The 17,332-nt window shown below is 42.0% G+C and overlaps 1 protein-coding gene across 1 annotated transcript in view; it reads left to right on the forward strand.

Moving 5' to 3' along the window:
* The window catches only part of TENM2 (teneurin transmembrane protein 2), a 1,157,329-nt gene that overhangs the window by 828,461 nt on the left and 311,536 nt on the right, over positions 1 to 17,332 (forward strand). The window contains 1 exon segment of the mRNA XM_060144169.1: positions 345 to 579. Within this exon segment, the coding sequence (XP_060000152.1) occupies positions 345 to 579 (235 nt within the window).

A 17,332-nucleotide genomic window follows, 5' to 3' on the forward strand; every position in this document is an offset into this window, starting at 1 on the left:
GGACTTGTTACAACAATGCTCAGCCTTGAATATCATGTTACTTTCATTGCAGAATTAATATGTTTCAAATAATTCCACTGGTCAGCCCTCACCAGCCTGGTTTTGCTAACCTAGTTTCTCATTCTTAATTTGATGCCGAGGGATAAAGGCAAATCAAAGTATACTATTCGTTAGTAACTGACACTGGGATGCTGGACACAGTCGTATCTGCATCTGTAGTTCGTGACATTCGGCGATTGTCAATATCGAGGCTTTTGTTCCAGGCTCTCCTCCGCAGGCTTGCAGAGCGAACGCGGCCGCATTCTGAAGCCCCTAATGGCCGTTTCTCCTTCCTCTTTTCTCAGGCCCTCCGAACCACCACAGCCAGTCGACTCTGAGGCCCCCTCTGCCACCCCCGCACAACCACACGCTGTCCCATCACCACTCGTCAGCCAATTCCCTCAACAGGAACTCGCTGACCAATCGGCGGAGTCAGATTCACGCCCCGGCTCCTGCGCCCAACGACCTGGCCACCACGCCCGAGTCAGTTCAGCTTCAGGACAGCTGGGTGCTAAACAGCAACGTGCCCCTGGAGACCCGGTAAGTCCCCATCACGATCACACCTGGCTCCCTGCTGCATCACCCGCCCAGAGCAGTCGGGAGAAAATCCCGCCTACATTATGGGACAAGTTTACCAACTCTGTGCTGTTCCCTTGGTAATTTGACCCTGGACGGTAGGTTGATAGGTATTTCTTCGTTCACATGTGTCTCCTTTTAATGCTTGTTTACTTTCTTCCACAGCTCCTGTGTACCCAACTAATAGAATTAGCATAACATATTTTTACTCAAAGACTCATGGGAAACATGCTTCTAAGGGTATATTGACAGAAAGCTGCTGATAAATTATGCATTTAGCCTTTCTTGAAGTAATAAATGAAGACTCATTTGAAATTAAGTGTTTGGGGAGACCTTGAGCAACAATCCCTGATTCCAGACTGACAGAAGTATAATTTTAATTTATACTTCATCCAACATGCAGTCTCACTTTAATCCCTCCTGTATACACTAACAGCCTGATGCCTGAGGGGCAAACAATAGTGTAAAAAAACAAACAAGAAAAAAGCGGCAGCACTTACGTTGAGAGGGAAGGGTTTCAAAGTGATCTCCAGGTCTGGCTTTGTTTTGTTTTGCCTTTGCTTCTGTCCTTTTCTCACCTTTGCTTCTGGTCTTCCAAAATCACACCTGCCTTAGTGACCTGAAGGAAGGGGCATTGGTCACAGCGTGGCAGGCTGCAATGTAATTGACAGTGGGTCAACCAGATACTGGAACAGCCTTGCTATTCCATCCCCAGGCACTCTCATGGTTTGTGTGCTTCAATTGGTACAGTTTCCTTGCCCGGAAGAACCATGGAGACTAAAGAGAGAAGGACTAATTCATATTGAACCTTCAAAAAGTTCCCACATAGTTTTTAAACTTTCATAACTTAGGTTTAAGGAAAGACTGAAATAATCTGTAATCTTTCTGGTAATGGCCCGTGAATTTTCTGCACACAGCTGGAAATAATTACGCAAGCCATAGCATTTGATGTTGTTTCGTATCTCTAATATGTTTTGTTTTATTAACAAGATCTTGAATAAGTCGTGTACCACTGTCACTGTAGTCACTCCAAGCTTTAATGCATTTTATTTTCTAACAACTATAGGTGATTTGTAACCAGGCCTGCAGTCTTAATCTCTAAGGCTTACAGTCGGTAAAGTCAATAGAAACTCTATGCATATATTATATATAATAGATAGATTTAAGCATTTGTACTGATATAATAACCCACTAATAAGTAGCTTTGCTGGAAAGGTTCCAGGCTGAAAGTTGACTGGTCCGCCAGGCTTAACTTAGGATATTTTCATAGCTGGTAGTGGTCTTGAAGGCTGGATAAGACTCTGTCTTTTTCGTCCTTATATTTATGAACTGCCATAGAGTTTGTTGGGTACTAGTCAGACTATTTTCACATCAACAGACCACTGTTTGAAAAATAGTTTCTAGACATAAAGGCTATGCACAGTGGTTAGGAGGAAGAAAGAGGAGGGAGAAAGGGAAGGAGAAATGTGGTAGATATTGGGGGAAAAGAAGGAGAAAAAGGAGAGAAGAGGACCACCATCGCCATTAACAACCAGTTTTTATTGTGCAGTCTGTACATGCCGATGTTAGTGGTTTCAATGCACTACCTCATTCAAGCATGGAAGCAGTCCAATGAGGTAGGAAGGAATCGTTGTTATTAGCATTTTAAAAATTCAGAATCTAGACTTGGGGGGCAGAGTAACTTGCAAGCATTCTAGGGCTTCAGTGAGATGGTAAATTATGAGCCGCATTGGATGGAACTCTCGTGGTTGCGACACATAAAATAAGGTGATCAGATTGTCTGATGCAGGAAGAGCCACGAACCTACATTTATGGTCTTAATTGTCACGTCTTCAGGGAAAGATCCATCAGAGTGTCTACTCCTCACAAAGAGTCTCCTGTTGGTGATGAGAGCACATACACTGCATAAGCGTATCTCCCATCGCCCAGTTTCTGATGTGATCAGTTGGCAATAAAGTGTTCCCTTGAAAGGATCTGGAGGAGAGGACCAGCAAAGCCAAGCCTATCCCCTTCTTGTTCTCCTGAAGTTCTCCCAGAACATGCTTTCTGACCTGTAGAGTCCTTCTGCAGATCGTTAGGATACATGGCATTTCTCCTAGGATTGGAGCTTCTCAGTGATGCTTTTAGAGGAGGCGAGCTTGGGAAGTAAGTAAGATGGCCAGAACCTTGAAGCCTAGCAGAAGGAAAACAACAAGGGAGAACATATCCAGATGTTCTTTGATCAGTACATTCAAGGGCCAAGAGTTCGAGAATATAAGGCCCTTGAGATGGGGCTATTACTAAGTCAGTCACAGATATTTGAAACTCCATCCATGGAACTGAATACATATAATTTGGATGTGCAGCTTGTCTCATATATGAAAACTTTAGCAATAATTAATAGAATTGTTGAACTTTGTGTTTCTCTTTTAAATATGATTTATACAGTCTCTTATTAGCATTTACTTACTGAATCCCTGGAAAATACTAAGCGCTATGTTAGGTACTGGGGAGATTATGATTAAAACGTGTATCCTGCCCTTAAAGCTCATACAACGTAAAAATGGAGATAGGCACATAAACAAAAAGATAGTGCAGCGTTTACAGGAATGGAAGTGCGTAAGTTACAGTAGTTGTACAGTTGAAATAGTTATTAAATTTCCCAGGATGGTCAGGAAAAGTTTCCCAGCTGAGGGGCTGTTTGAGCTGGGTTTCGAAGGATGAACAAGAGTTTACCTAGAAGGTAGAGCGGTGGGAATGGGAGGGTGGGAGGGAGGGCGACGCAAGAGGGAAGAGATATGAGGATATATGTATGTGTATAGCTGATTCACTTTGTTACACAGCAGAACCTAACACACCATTGTAAAGCAATTATACTCCAATAAAGATGTTAAAAAAAAAAAGTTTACCTAGCAGGTAAGTGGAAAAAAAATCAAACATTATAGCATCATTTGTTCTCATTCTTCAGTGGTTTTCCATATAGTCTTGGAAACTGTAGAACTGAACGGTTTCACTCACTCACATGCTGAAATATTGTGAGTTTAATGGGGTCATTTTCTTACCCACAAGAGCAAATGTAGGAATGGAAGCTCTTACGTTAGGGGCATGATATCATACTAGGATTCCAATTCCTGTCTTTCATACCCAATAAGAATTGATTAACCACAGCAGGAAAAAAACCATTGAGGGCAAGACATTCTGGAGGCTGATCATGATGTACTCATCAATTTTGAAAATGCAATGGAAATTTACAAACAGCTTCACCACCTCTACTTTCATTAATACAGACTTCTGGGCATGATGGAAGAATTTCCTAACTCTGGGAGGTGATGGGCAGCATTCTGCAACCCCCCGAGACTCCAGGCCAAATCCAAGGTGTTTCTTTAGACCAGTAAGGAACAAGCCCTTGCCCCTCTGCATTGCTTTTTGATGTTCCCGTCAGTCTTAATGAGGCATGTTAGATCTTCCCTGGACTGTGTGTTTTCCATCTTCGTTCTATGACAAGTAGAATCAAGGTGCTAATTAAGGAGGCATAGCCAGGAAATAGACTGTATGAATCTGGAATTTAACACAAGATGAAAAAGCTTATAAGGAGAGTTCGGTATCAACGTTAATAATGTAAATAACAGTGCATATAAATTTGTACCACCCAAGGCAATCAGCTGACGTGTAAACCATAATATGATCCAAGAAAAACCAAACCTGGGGCAGAGGAACTAACTGCAAACAGCCTGGACCCTCTTTTCTAACGTCTGCATAACAGAATCACTCTGCCCACCATCTTTCTCTCAGCTTACTGGCGGAAGATCTTAGAACAAGGTCCCTGTGTGATTCTGGGTCGATAGCACCTATCTCCTCCTTCCTCTCCTGAGAGGAGCAAGGTCAGGAATCTTCCTGGCCGGCTGCTTCTTTGGGAGTTTCTGAAGTCAGCATCTCTTTGTCTAAGATAGTAGAAAGTAGCTCAGCGACAGAACCTAACTTGCTTTCCCTTATGCATTTTGCTGAGGCAAGCTTCTTTCTTGGAATCCATCTCGGTAGCAGGTCACTAAAGAGAATCCGTAAGCGGGACAAAACTTCCCTCTGAGTTTGCTTTTGCCCTGAAATACCAGAAGGCCTCGTTTTAGCCATCCAGATCCTCGAGCTACAAACAAGTTTGCAACTTGCTCTTTGAAATGGTCATCCATTACTCATTCGAGAAACATCTATGAGACCCAGCCAGGTGCCCGGCACCGAGGATTCAGCAGTGAAGAAGAAAAGCAAAGTCCTTGCCCTTCTGGAGTTTCCTGACTGTAGACAGAATGTGAACAAAAGATTAGGCATATGCCCCTACAGTGACAGTAATAAGTGCCGTGTGAGGTATAGAGAAGCCAGACTCAGGAGAAATTTGCATTTAGGCTGAGCCCTAAGGATGAGTAGGTGTTAATTAGACTGAAAGAATGTTCTAGGTGGCGAAAACCACGACCCTCTGGGGGAAGAAATGCTAAGATGCCAGGAAGAGAAAGCAAACTACACAGACAGGCGGGAGCCGGACAGTGCAAGGTTTGGGGCTGCTTTAAAGATTTTGGACCCAGCGCCAAGAACAGTGAAAAGTCACTGAAGCATTTTAAACAGGAGGCCAAAATAATAACATAAATGGTCCCGTTTTGTTTTTAACTATGGTAGCTGCCATAGGTTCAGTAGGTGGGGGTGGGGAGGGGGGCTTGAGGGCAAGTTATAGCAGGACTAAGGGTCCAATCTGGAGAATACTGTCATGGTTAAGATGAAAAATGGTGGGGCTTCCATTAGGGTGCCCGTAGCTGCAGTATCAGAGCTGTCTGCCTTTCTCTTACCAATCTGGCCAGAAGGTGCACGTTCAAAGATGTGGGGTATGTACTGAAGGTAGAATCAGCAGGAATTTGTGACTGATGGAATGTCAAGATGTAGGTTAGGCAGGTGTGAGCACGGGATCCAGTTTTTTGGCCTAAGAGGCTGAGTGAATAGGGATGTCATTTAGGAAACAAGTGTGGTTTTCCACTTGTTAAATCTCTGAGGCAACAAGAGTATTAAGAGTAGCTGTTATTGTCCAGACTTATTTTGATTCTAAAATAATAGATGTAACACAGAAGCACAACCATTTGCAAATGATAGCATAGTTCTTGTATCCAAAGCTCTCAGCAGTGGACTTTTCTCTTAAAAAAAAAAAAAATCTCTCCAGAAATTTTGTTCAGTTTAATAGTTATTGTACATGATTGTGTAGTTCTGTGAATAACAACTTTATCAAATAGTTTTTGCTCCATGCTTAGTTTTACATGCATGATCCCACTGAACCCTTTAATCCTTCTGTTGAGTATATGTTACTATCCCTATTTTAAATAAACAGAAACTGAGGCTTGGGAAGATGAAGTTACTTACACGTCTCCAAATAAGTAAGGGACTGAACTGGGGTGGAAACCTGGGTCTACCTGACTCCACGTGCAATGCTCTTAACCACCACATGATAATGCCTTGGAGACTAAAAGGAAAAAACAAAACGATGCTTATTGTCCAATTAGAATGTATCCAGTCCGTGGAAATGGTGAAGTTAATGCAGTATAAGTGGCACGAGGCAAGAAATGATCTGAGGGATGAATCCCAGTCCGTTACTGGACATAGAGTTAGTCACAGACAATATCATGAGCAGGCAGGATAAGAAGGGACCCTTGTCTCCAGCTCTGCGGGATCGGTGGCCACCCAGGATGGTCAGTCTGAAGTCCTGAGCCTCCACGGTGGTGGCAGCATGGGATCCACGTGAGCTGAGTTACAGAGAGGAGGTTTAGTGCGCTGCATGTCGTAAAATGCGAGAGCAAATTGACACTGCAGACATAAGAAGCGGTGCTACCTTTTTAGCTCTGTGATTTGCATAGGGTTTATCTTGCAGACAGTCTTTGCTAGACTGGTAGGAGAAAGCCACGCAGCCGCGGGTATGGCGGCTGGCCATTTGGTCATAGTTTGAGTAGGGACACTCAGGAAGTTGTGATGAACACCCAGGAAGTGCTCTGGTAAAGAATGGAGCTTGTTGGGCTTGGTAAGTGGCACCTGAGGAGTCTAATTTGGGTATCAGCATTTCAGAAAACATACTTTTTATCTTTAAGACCAAGTAATCTTAGCCTCATATGGATGCTTTATTGGGAGTGCATATTTGGGAATCAAGACTCAAGACCTTTAGTAAATAAGGTTGTCATGGGGAAGCAACGAGACTGTTGGAACATCTTCACCATGCTGAACCTGAAGACTCTTCTCCACTTGTTCTCCAGATTGATTTTTCTACCTAAGGATTAATTTTCTGACAGAATCACTGACAAGTTTGATCTTGAGAATATTAAACCAACGTAACCTGTTTTGCTTTTCTTCCTTTTTTTTTTTTTTTTTTTTAACATTTTTGCGTTAGGTTTAAACCTAGAATTCATTCCGGGTGAACCAGATGCATTCCAGCACTTTGCAAATCAATAGGCCGCTTGATTTCTCCATATTGCAGAACATTATGCTCCCTCTAAGTTCTCATCAGAGGCAACATGGAAATTAATGAGACCTTTAGGTTAGCGTTTCCAGCTCAGCCTTAGTTTATAGCTTTACCTCGCCTTTTTGACACCATGATCCCGCCTGGCCACCAGCAGCATTGCACGTTGCAGTGAGCTTTAATTTTGTAGTTTTCTTAGTCTTCCTTGGAAACTGGCAGCTTATTAATCTCAATAACTGAACTGCACAGTAGGCAAGCTCTCCAATGAGAAATGAGGCTGTGTCTTTTTGTTTTTGGCAGATGGAGACAAGAGGTTGGTTGTTGGATAGAGCCAGGGGGGTGGGGGGATGAGTGGTAGAGGAAAAAGCCAGTAAGGAGGGGCACCCCGTACCCCAAATCACTTTCTGACAATTGGCAGGAAAATAAAGAGAACCTAGTCTAATCCACTCCTCTGCAATTGAGGACTCGCGGTGTTAACCACATTCAGACCTGTTAATAAGAAAATAAAGTGTTGTGGTTCGTGTGCAAATTACAAGGTGCATTAAGAAAGAAACAAGCATTGCATCTTACTTAAGACAACTCCAGTCTGCTCTTGGCATGGTTTGCTAACTTGGAAACATCCTTGAAGGTAGAGGTATACAAGGAGGGCTGTCCTTTTGAAATTTGTCTCCTGCTGGAAAGTTAAAGCCCTGTTAAGTTTATTAAAGCTTTGGGGACTTGAACTTCTTACTTGCGAGTTACCACAGGGAAGCCTCTGGGGAGAAGGAACTTTTTTTCAAAACCCGTCTCTCTGCAGCCTGGACTGTGGGGACCCAATTAGGGATTGAGGCCACCTTGTGGTCATGGCTTGGAAGCGCAAGACTCTGCCCTGAGTACGTGTAAATGTTGGACTCTTGGGTTAAGTTCAAGGTTGAAAAAAGCTAAATATTTTCATCTGTGTCTGCGCTCTTTCACCCATTCAGCTAATATCAACTGTCATTCCCCTGGGGTATTTCCTGAAGCCTTCCCAGAGGATATTTTATGTGGCTTAGGCGGGAGAGACTGGATGGAACGCAAGGCTTTTCTAATTCTGGCTCCCCAATGATTTTTTCTTTTCACAGAAGCCAGATAAGGCGTTCGTGGTTCTCCCAGGCAGGCGAAGTAGGCTCTGCACCTTTTCTGAAGCTTCCTTTGGTTTATTAGTCGTGGTCTCGCCTGCCCTTGTGAGTGGGGATCTTATGTCCCCAGAATTGCAATCTATCCCGGGCGTTCAGCCAGTTTGCTCAACTAGGGCTGCATCCTTTAGATGATAGGGGAGTTTAAGAAGCTTTAAGCAACTTTTTCTCAGATACCTTTTTTCCCCTCCAAAACCCACTGAACAATTCCGGGCTGTTCCCTAAGTCTTGAATGCAAATATCCATTTTCAGAAGTCATGACAATTTTTAAAATTAATTAATTAATTAATTTTTTTGGCTGCGTTGGGTCTTCGTTGCTGCGCGTGGGCCTTCTCTGGTTGCAGCGAGTGGGGGCTACTCTTCATTGCGGTGCGCGGGCTTCTCCTTGTGGTGGCTTCTCTTGTTGCGGAGCATGGGCTGTAGGGCGTGGGGTTCAGTAGTCGTGGCTCACGGGCTCTAGAGCGCAGGCTCAGTAGTTGTGGCGCACGGGCTTAGTTGGTTCATGGCATGTGGGATCTTCCGGACCAGGGCTCCAACCCGTATCCCCTGCATTGGCAAGCAGATTCTTAATCACTGTGCCACCAGGGAAGCCCATGACAGTGTTAACCATGGAGAATCACCCTCAAAATCATGTGTTTTTAAATCCCTTACAGAATCATTTCTTGCTCAGCGTAACTGTTTGAGGAATCTGCAAGTGCTTCCAATTTCTGTCATCGGTGTTTTAGCTGTGAGTGCTTGCCTTATATTTAAAAAGAGAATGAGTAACACTTCTTTTTTATTTGTGAGAAGGTTCTGAAATTCTCTTTCAGCTTGTTGAAGCTTCAGCTGGGTTGGAGCAGCCCTAAGACACCTGCTCAACAATGAGTCCTCCTGTCAAGCTGTTACACACCAACGATATGACGATTAAAAGCTCATTTTTTTGTAATTATTTGAAGGACTGGATTAAAAATCCTGTTCTAGGAAGAAGGTGGGGAATGTCTTCTTCTTGTTGGGTATGTGCTTAGATAAGAATTTTAAATGGAGCTTCATCTTCATGACTTTTTGATCTCTTATCAACCCAGATCCTCTCCACTGCACTTTGGAACAGGTAATAAGAAGGCATAAGGTGATATTAGGCACATTTAAGCATTCGGTGGGACCCCAAATCCACCCCACCCCGGCCAATTTAGTCAAGTGAGAGAATAAACGTAAAAGCCCTCTGGGAACGGGACCCTGCTGTGTGAGGGTCTTGTATTCAGCTTAGGGCGCTCTTAGTATGTTAATGTCCTACAGCTGAGTGCTAAAGGCAGAGGACGGCCAAGATTATCTTCTCCAGCTTCTAAACTCAGAATCCATGTGAGGAGAGATGGTGGTCATATTCAAAATCTTTCCACTTCCTGTGAAGGACTGAACACTCTTGGGCTTTGTTTTTAGGCATTGTCATCTCTTCCATGCCTGCCTTGTGCCAAGCCCTGTATTAGGCACTTTATATTATCCAATTTGAAGCCCTATGCGATGGATACAGTTGTCCCCTTCAGCATGTCAGGAGGACGAAACCTGGAGAGATGAAGGGTCTGGGACAGAATCAAGATTCAGGCAGAACTGGATTCAGGGACTTAAACTCAGGCATTAGGCGCTCTTTCTCTCTCTCTCTCTCAGCTTTGTTTTTCCGTTTTCCAACATTGTTCTTAAGCGGGTCTCCTTTTGTGAGATCTTTGTGGGAATTATAGGCTCTATCCTCATAGCTTAGAAAGTAATAGGAAAAGGATTTCTTCTTCTGGATATTTCAACGGAACTCCCTGGATATTTCAACGGAACTTCCTGGTTCTCAGGAACCCAGCTAGAATCCCGTGCCCACAGCAAACCCAATCCCGAGACCTGGAGCATGGGCCATGTTGACTGTCTAGGCCTGGATCACGTGCCCACATGGAACAGGAGACCAGGAAGAGGTGTTAGGAGACTGTAAGATAGAGGTCTAGAAGGAAAAAAAAAAAGAAAGAAAGAAAAAAAAAAACACCCAGGCCAAGTTCAATACTAGTTTTGCCCTCGCCCAGCTGCCTTCTCTTATTGGCTAATTATAGTGATTCTCCTCTGAGCACACAGTCCTGCCCAGGGGTGGGGTTAGGGGAGGTTCAGAGCACCCGGTTACTTCACTTGCCTTGGGCACCGAAGGGGGTTTACAACTGATTCCAATATGAAGTAGAAAGAATAAGGTCCACTGAGTAATTCGCATCCCCTTCTGATTCATCACCCTCTCTGGTTCACTTCTCACACGGCCCAGGACTTTACCTTTGAGTTCACTGTAGCCACTTAATGCATTTTAACGTTTATTTTATTGATGTCTTTTAAGCTATCCTCTTCTTTCCTGCGTAACTGCTTGGATTCCACATTTTCTAATTAAAACATGCTCATTTATTGTCTCACTAAACAGTGCTCTTTACGAGGGCTCATGATGAGAAAGTTAACTCGGAACAACTCAACGCGTTTCTCATCTCCTGAAAAAGGCTGGAGAAGCAGTTTTACCTTTATCAAGTTGAAGTCCTTGGTTTTGCTTTTTCAGAAGACAGTGAATGGGAAACATTTAATTCCATGCTCCAAGCTTCTATTCTCAGCAATATAAAAATGCATTTTATGCTTTTTTGTGGTGACCATCTTAGATAGGACATTTTGCAGGGGTCAGTCTGCTCTATAATGGACCTTATTATAGGTACCATCAGAATAGTTCCACATTTAATTAGACAAAAAGTTTTGTCCTAAAAGTCAACATGTCCTAATGTCAATAATTATGCCCATTGCTATTTACACTCCTGTGATTTAATCTGATATTACTATAGCTGTAGAAAAGCTCAGTAGTAGGGGGAAAGGTAGCACACTTAACATTTAACCCCCCCGCTAGAATTTCAGTATAATGGTGTGGGGGACACTGGGCTGGGTGTGAGAACCAGGAGGGAAGGACACATTCAGTTTGGGTCTGGGGGTACTTTGTTTTCTGAGTTCTCACCATCGTTGGCCTTGTCTGGAAATATGAAAGCTGTGTTAGGATGGGGACCTCCTCACGTCCTGCCTATAACGTGCATCTTCAAGTTCACAATACCTTCAGTTTGGGGGAGAAGGGAGAAGTATAGCGTTTTCTGCAGGGCTAAAATTGAAGGCCTGTTTCAAGCATAGAAGAAGAGGGAGAGGTGAGGGGTGGCGTAGGAAAGAAAGGGTCTGGTGATGAGGACACAGAAATAAGTATTTACCTGCCATCTTCTGGGAAGTCGGCCCCTTGATTCTGACCGCTGCATCAGAAAGCAGACCAGGAGAAGGAATCAAGGTCAACATGATTTAGGTTGACCTGATCATTTAAGAGGAGGGGGAATCATTTGGCAGCACCAAGGCAGAATTTTGAGACCGGAACCCATGTTAGGATCACTTGTGCAGGCCGATGTCTATTCTGCAGATGAGGAGGGTGAGGCCAGATGCCTCGTTGGTTTCTCACGCGGATTGTCTGGGTGGGACTGCAGGCAGGCTTCCTGCTGGAGCTTCCCTCAGATCGCCTCACTCTCCCCTGCATGATGAGTAGGCGACTTTGTTGCCTCTTCATCCCATGCAGCATCTTTATCTCCATTTCCTTCTGCAAAGGAATGGTCAAGAATTTAAGACAAAGAATTAGAGCACATATTACAACAGCTTTGGTATTTCCAGGTGTTTTATTACAAAATGTATTCATTCTCTTGGTAAAAACATTGAACAATTAGAAAGGTGAAAAGTGCAAAGTATATTCATGCCCTGCCCCTCCATTCCTATTTTCAAGGAAATCTCATTTGAAGGTTTATTATTTTAGGCTTCCAGAAATGTTTATGGTATCTGAGCATATTTTCTTTAAGTTTAATATAAAAGGGATCGTGTTATACCTACCGTTTGACAACAGCCTTCTTTAACTTCGTGAGAAATTGTAGAAAGCATTTCAGGTAATATCATATATACGTACCTCATTCTTTTTTTTTATTTTTTGGCTTAAGCAACAGAAATTTATTTCCTTACAATTCTGAAGGCTAGAAGTCTGAGATCAATGTGTTGATACGTTAGGTTTCTTCCGAGATTCTCTCCCCTTTGCTTGTGGATGACTGTTTTCTCCGTCTGTCCTCAGGTGGTCTTCCCTGTGTTTCTTTGTCCTTATCTCCTCTTCTTACAAGGACACCCCAGCCTAATGTCCTCGTTTTCCCTTAATTACCTCTTTTTTTTAATAGATCTTTATTGGAGTATAATTGCTTCACAATACCGTTTTAGTTTCTGTTGCACAACAGAGCAAATCAGCCATATGCATACACATGTCCCCATATCCCCTCCCTCTTGAGCCTCCCTCCCACCCTCCCTATCCCACCCCTCTAGGTCATCACAAAGCACGGAGCTGATCTCCCTGTGCTATGCAGCTGCTTCCCACCAGCCGACTATTGTATATTCGGTAGTGTATATATGTTGATGCTACTCTCGCTTCGCCCCAGCTTCGCCCTCCCTTCCCATGTCATCAAGTCCATTCTCTATGTCTACCTCTTTATTCCTGCCCTGCAACTAGGTTCATCAGTACCATTTTTTCCCTTAGATTCCACATATATGCATTAGCGTACAGTATTTGTTTTGCTCTTTCTGACTTACTTAACTCTGTATGACAGACTCTAGGTCCATCCACCTCACCACAAATAGCTCAATTTCGTTTCTTTTTATGGCTGAGCAATATTCCATTGTAATTTTGTGCCACATCTTCTTCATCCATTCATCTGTTGATGGACAACTAGGTTGGTTCCATGTCCTAGCTATTGTAAATAGTGCTGCAGTGAACATTGTGGTACATGTCTCTTTTTGAATTATGGTTTTCTCAGGGTATATACCCAGCAGTGGGATTGCTGGGTCACATGGTAGTTCTATTTTTAGTTTTTTAAGGAACCTCCATACTGTTTTCCATAGTGGTTGTATCGATTTACATTCCCATCAACAGTGCAAGAGGGTTCCCTTTTCTCCTCACCCTCTCCAGCATTTGTTGTTTGTAGATTTTCTCATGATGCCCATTCTAACTGGTGTGAGGTGATACCTCACTATAGTTTTGATTTGCATTTCTCTAATAATTAGTGATGTTGAGCAGCTTTTCATGTGTCTCTTGGCCATCTGTATGTCTTCCTTGGTGAAATGTCTATTTAGATCTTCCACCCATTTTTTAACTGGATTGTTTGTTTTTTTGATACTGAGCTCCATGAGCTGTTTGTATATTTTGCAGATTAATCCTTTGTTGTTTCATTTGCAAATATTTTCTCCCATTCTGAGGGTTGTCTTTTTGCCTTATTTATGGTTTCCTTTGTTGTGCAAAAGCTTTTAAATTTAATTAAGTCCCATTTGTTTATTTTTGTTTTTATTTCTGTTACTCTAGGAGGTTGGTCAAAAAAGATCCTGCTGTGGTGTATGTCAAAGAGTGTTTTTCCTATGTTTTCCTCTAAAAGTTTTATAGTGTCTGGGCTTACATTTAAGTCTTTAATCCATTTGGAGTTTATTTTTGTGTATGGTGTTAGGGAGCGTTCTAATTTCATTCTTTTACACGCACCTGTCCACTTTTCCCAGAACCACTTACCGAAGAGGCTGTCTTTTCTCCATTGTATGTTCTTGCCTCTTTTGTCGTAAACTAGGTGACCATATGTGCGTGGGTTTATCTCTGGGCATTCTATCCTGTACCATTGATCTCTATTTCTGTTCTTGTGCCAGTACCATACTGTCTTGATTACTGTAGCTTAGTGGTATAGTTTGAAGTCAGGGAGCCTGATTCCTCCAGCTCCTTTTTTCTTTCTCAAGACTACTTTGGCTATTCGGGGTCTTTTGTGTTTCCATATGAATTGTAAGATTTTTTGTTCTATTTCTGTGAAGAATGCCATTGGTAGTTTGATAGGGATTGCACTGAATCTGTAGATTGCTTTGGTAGTATAGTCATTCTCACAATATTGATTCTCCCAATCCAAGAACATGGTATATTTCTCCATCTGTTTATGTCATCTTTGGTTTCTTTCATCAGTGTTTTATAGTCTTCTGAGTACAAGTCTTTCACCTGCCTAGGTAGGTTTATTCCTAGTTATTTTATTCTTTTTGTTGCAATGGTAAATGGGATTGTTTCCTTAATTTCTCTTTCTGATTTTTTGTTGTTAGTGTATAGGAATGCAAGAGATTTCTGTGCATTAATTTTGTATCCTGCAACCTTACCAAATTCATTGATTAGTTCTAGTCGTTTTCTGGGGCATCTTTAGGATTTTCTGTGTATAGTATCATGTCATCTGCAAACAGTGACAATGTTACTTCTTTCTTTCCAATTTGTATTCCTTTTATTTCTTTTTCTTCTCTGATTACCATGGCTAGGACTTCCAAAACTATGTTGAATGAGAGTGGCGAGAGTGGACATCCTTGTCTTATTCCTGATCCTAGTGGAAATGGTTTCAGTTTTTCACCATTGAGTATGGTGTTTGCTGTGGGTTTGTCATATATGGCCTTTATTATGTTGAGGTATGTTCCCTCTATGCCCATTTTCTGGAGAGTTTTTATCATAAATGGGTGTTGAATTTTGTCGAAAGTTTTTTCTGCCTCTATTGAGATGATCATATGTTTGTTTTTTTTTAATTTATTTATTTTAGTTTAGTTATTTTTATTAACAGAAAATGAAAATGTCTTTATTTGGATTCGCGATGGAAAGAAGTGATCACAGAGGACAATTATTTACCTTTCCTTTTTTTTTTTTTTGTGGTACGCGGGTCTCTCACTGTTGTGGCCTCTCCTGTAGCGGAGCACAGGCTCCGGACACGCAGGCCCAGCGGCCATGGCTCACAGGCCCAGCTGCTCCGCGGCACGTGGGATCTTCCCGGACCAGGGCACAAACCCATATCCCCTGCATCGGCAGGCGGACTCCCAACCACTGAGCCACCAGGGAAGCCCTACCTTTCCTTGTTATATCAAGATGAACCAAATCATATTTAGTAGAACATTTCTGTAAAAGAAAAGTTAGATCATATGGTTTTTATTCTTTAATTTGTTAATGTGGTGTATCACATTGATTGATTTGCATGTATTGAAGAATCCTTGCATCCCTGAGATAAATCCCATTTGATCATGGTGTATGATCCTTTCAGTGTGCTCTTGGATCCTGTTTGCTAGTATTTTGTTCAGGAATTTTGCATCTATGTTCATCAGTGATATTGGTCTCTAATTTTCTTCTTTTGTGATATCTTTTTCTGGTTTTGGTATCAGAATGATGATGATGGCTTCATAGAATGAATTTGGGAGTGTTTCTCCCCCTGTAAATTTTTGGAAGAGTTTGAGAAGGATCGGTGTAAGCTCTTCTCTAAATGTTTGATACATGTTGCATGTGAAGCCATCTGGTCCTGGACTTTTGTTTGTTGGAAGATTTTTAATTATGGTTTCGATTTCATTACTTGTGATAGGTCTGTTTATATTTTCTAACTCTTCCTGGTTCAGTCTTGGAAAATTGTACCTTTCCAAGAATTTGTCCATGTCTTCGTGGTTGTCCATTTTATTGGCATATAGTTGTTTGTAGTAGTCTCTTATAATCCTTTGTATTACTGCAGTGTCAGCTGTGACTTCTCCTTTTTCATTTCTAGTTTTATTGATTTGCATCCTCTCCCTTTTTTTCATGATGAGTCTGACTGAGGGTTTATCAATTTTGTTTATCTTCTCAAAGAACCAGCTTTTAGTTTCATTGATCTTTGCTATTGTTTTCTTCGTTTCTATTTCATTTATTTCTGCTCTGATCTTTATGATTTCGTTCGTTCTACTGACTGTGGGTTTTCTTTGTTCTTCTTTCTCTAGTTGTTTTAAGTGTAGGGTTAGATTGTGTATTTGAGATTTTTCTTGTTTCTTGAGGTGAGACTGAATTGCTATAAACTTCCCTCTTAGAACTGCTTTTGCCACGTCCCATAGGTTTTGGGTCGTCGAGTTTACGTTGTCATTTATTTCTGTGTATTTTTTTATTTCTTCTTTGATTTCTTCACTGATTTCTTGGTTATTTAGTAGAGCACTGGTTAGCCTCCATGTATTTGTGTTTTTTACAGTTTTTTTCCTGTAATTGATTTCCAATCTCATAGTGTTGTGGTCAGAAAAGATGCTTGATACAATTTCAATTTTCTTAAATTTCCCAAGGCTTGATTTGTGACCCAAGATGTGATCTATCCTGGAGAATGTTCCATGTGCACTTGAGAAGAAAGTGTATTCTGCCACTTTGGGGTGGAATGTTCTCTAAATATCTATTAGATCTATCTGGTCTATTGTATCATTTAAAGCTTGTGTTTCCTTATTTATTTTCTGTTTGGATGATCTGTCCGTTGGTGTAAGCAGGGTGTTAAAGTCCCCTATTGTGTTACTGTCGATTTCCCCTTTCATGGTTGTTAGTGTTTGCCTTATGTATTGAGGTGCTCCTGTGTTGGGTGCATGAACATTTATGATTGTTATATCGTCTTCTTGGAATGATCCCTTGATCATTATGTAGTGTCCTTCCTTATCTCTCATAAAAGTCTTTATTTTAAAGTCTATTTTATCTGATATGAGTATTGCTACTCCAGCTTTCTTTTGACTTCCTTTTGCATGGAATATTTTTTCCATCCCTTCACTTTTGGTCTGTATGTGTCCCTAGGTCTGAAGTGGGTGTCTTGTAGGCCACATATACATGGGTCTTGTTTTTGTATCCATTCAGCCAGTCTGTGTCTTTTGGTTGGGGCATTTAATCCATTTACATCCAAGGTTATTATCGATAGGTATGTTCCTATTAACATTTTCTTAATTATTCTGGAATTGTTGTTTTTTTGTTTGTTTGTTTGTTTGTTTTTTGCGGTATGCGGGCCTCTCACTGTTGTGGCCTCTCCCATTGCGGAACACAGGCTCCGGACACACAGGCTCAGCGGCCATGGCTCAGGGGCCCAGCCGCTCTGTGTCATGTGGCATCCTCCTGGACCGGGGCACGAACCCATGTCCCCTGCATTGGCAGGCAGACTCTCAACCACTGTGCCACCAGGGAAGCCCTGGAATTGTTTTTATGGGTCTTTTTCTTCTCTTGTGTTTCCCGCCTAGAGAAGTTTCTTCAGCATTTTTTGTAAAGCTGGTTTGGTGG

Source organism: Lagenorhynchus albirostris, chromosome 3, assembly GCF_949774975.1.
Source record: "Lagenorhynchus albirostris chromosome 3, mLagAlb1.1, whole genome shotgun sequence".
NCBI classification, from domain to species: Eukaryota; Metazoa; Chordata; class Mammalia; order Artiodactyla; family Delphinidae; genus Lagenorhynchus; species Lagenorhynchus albirostris.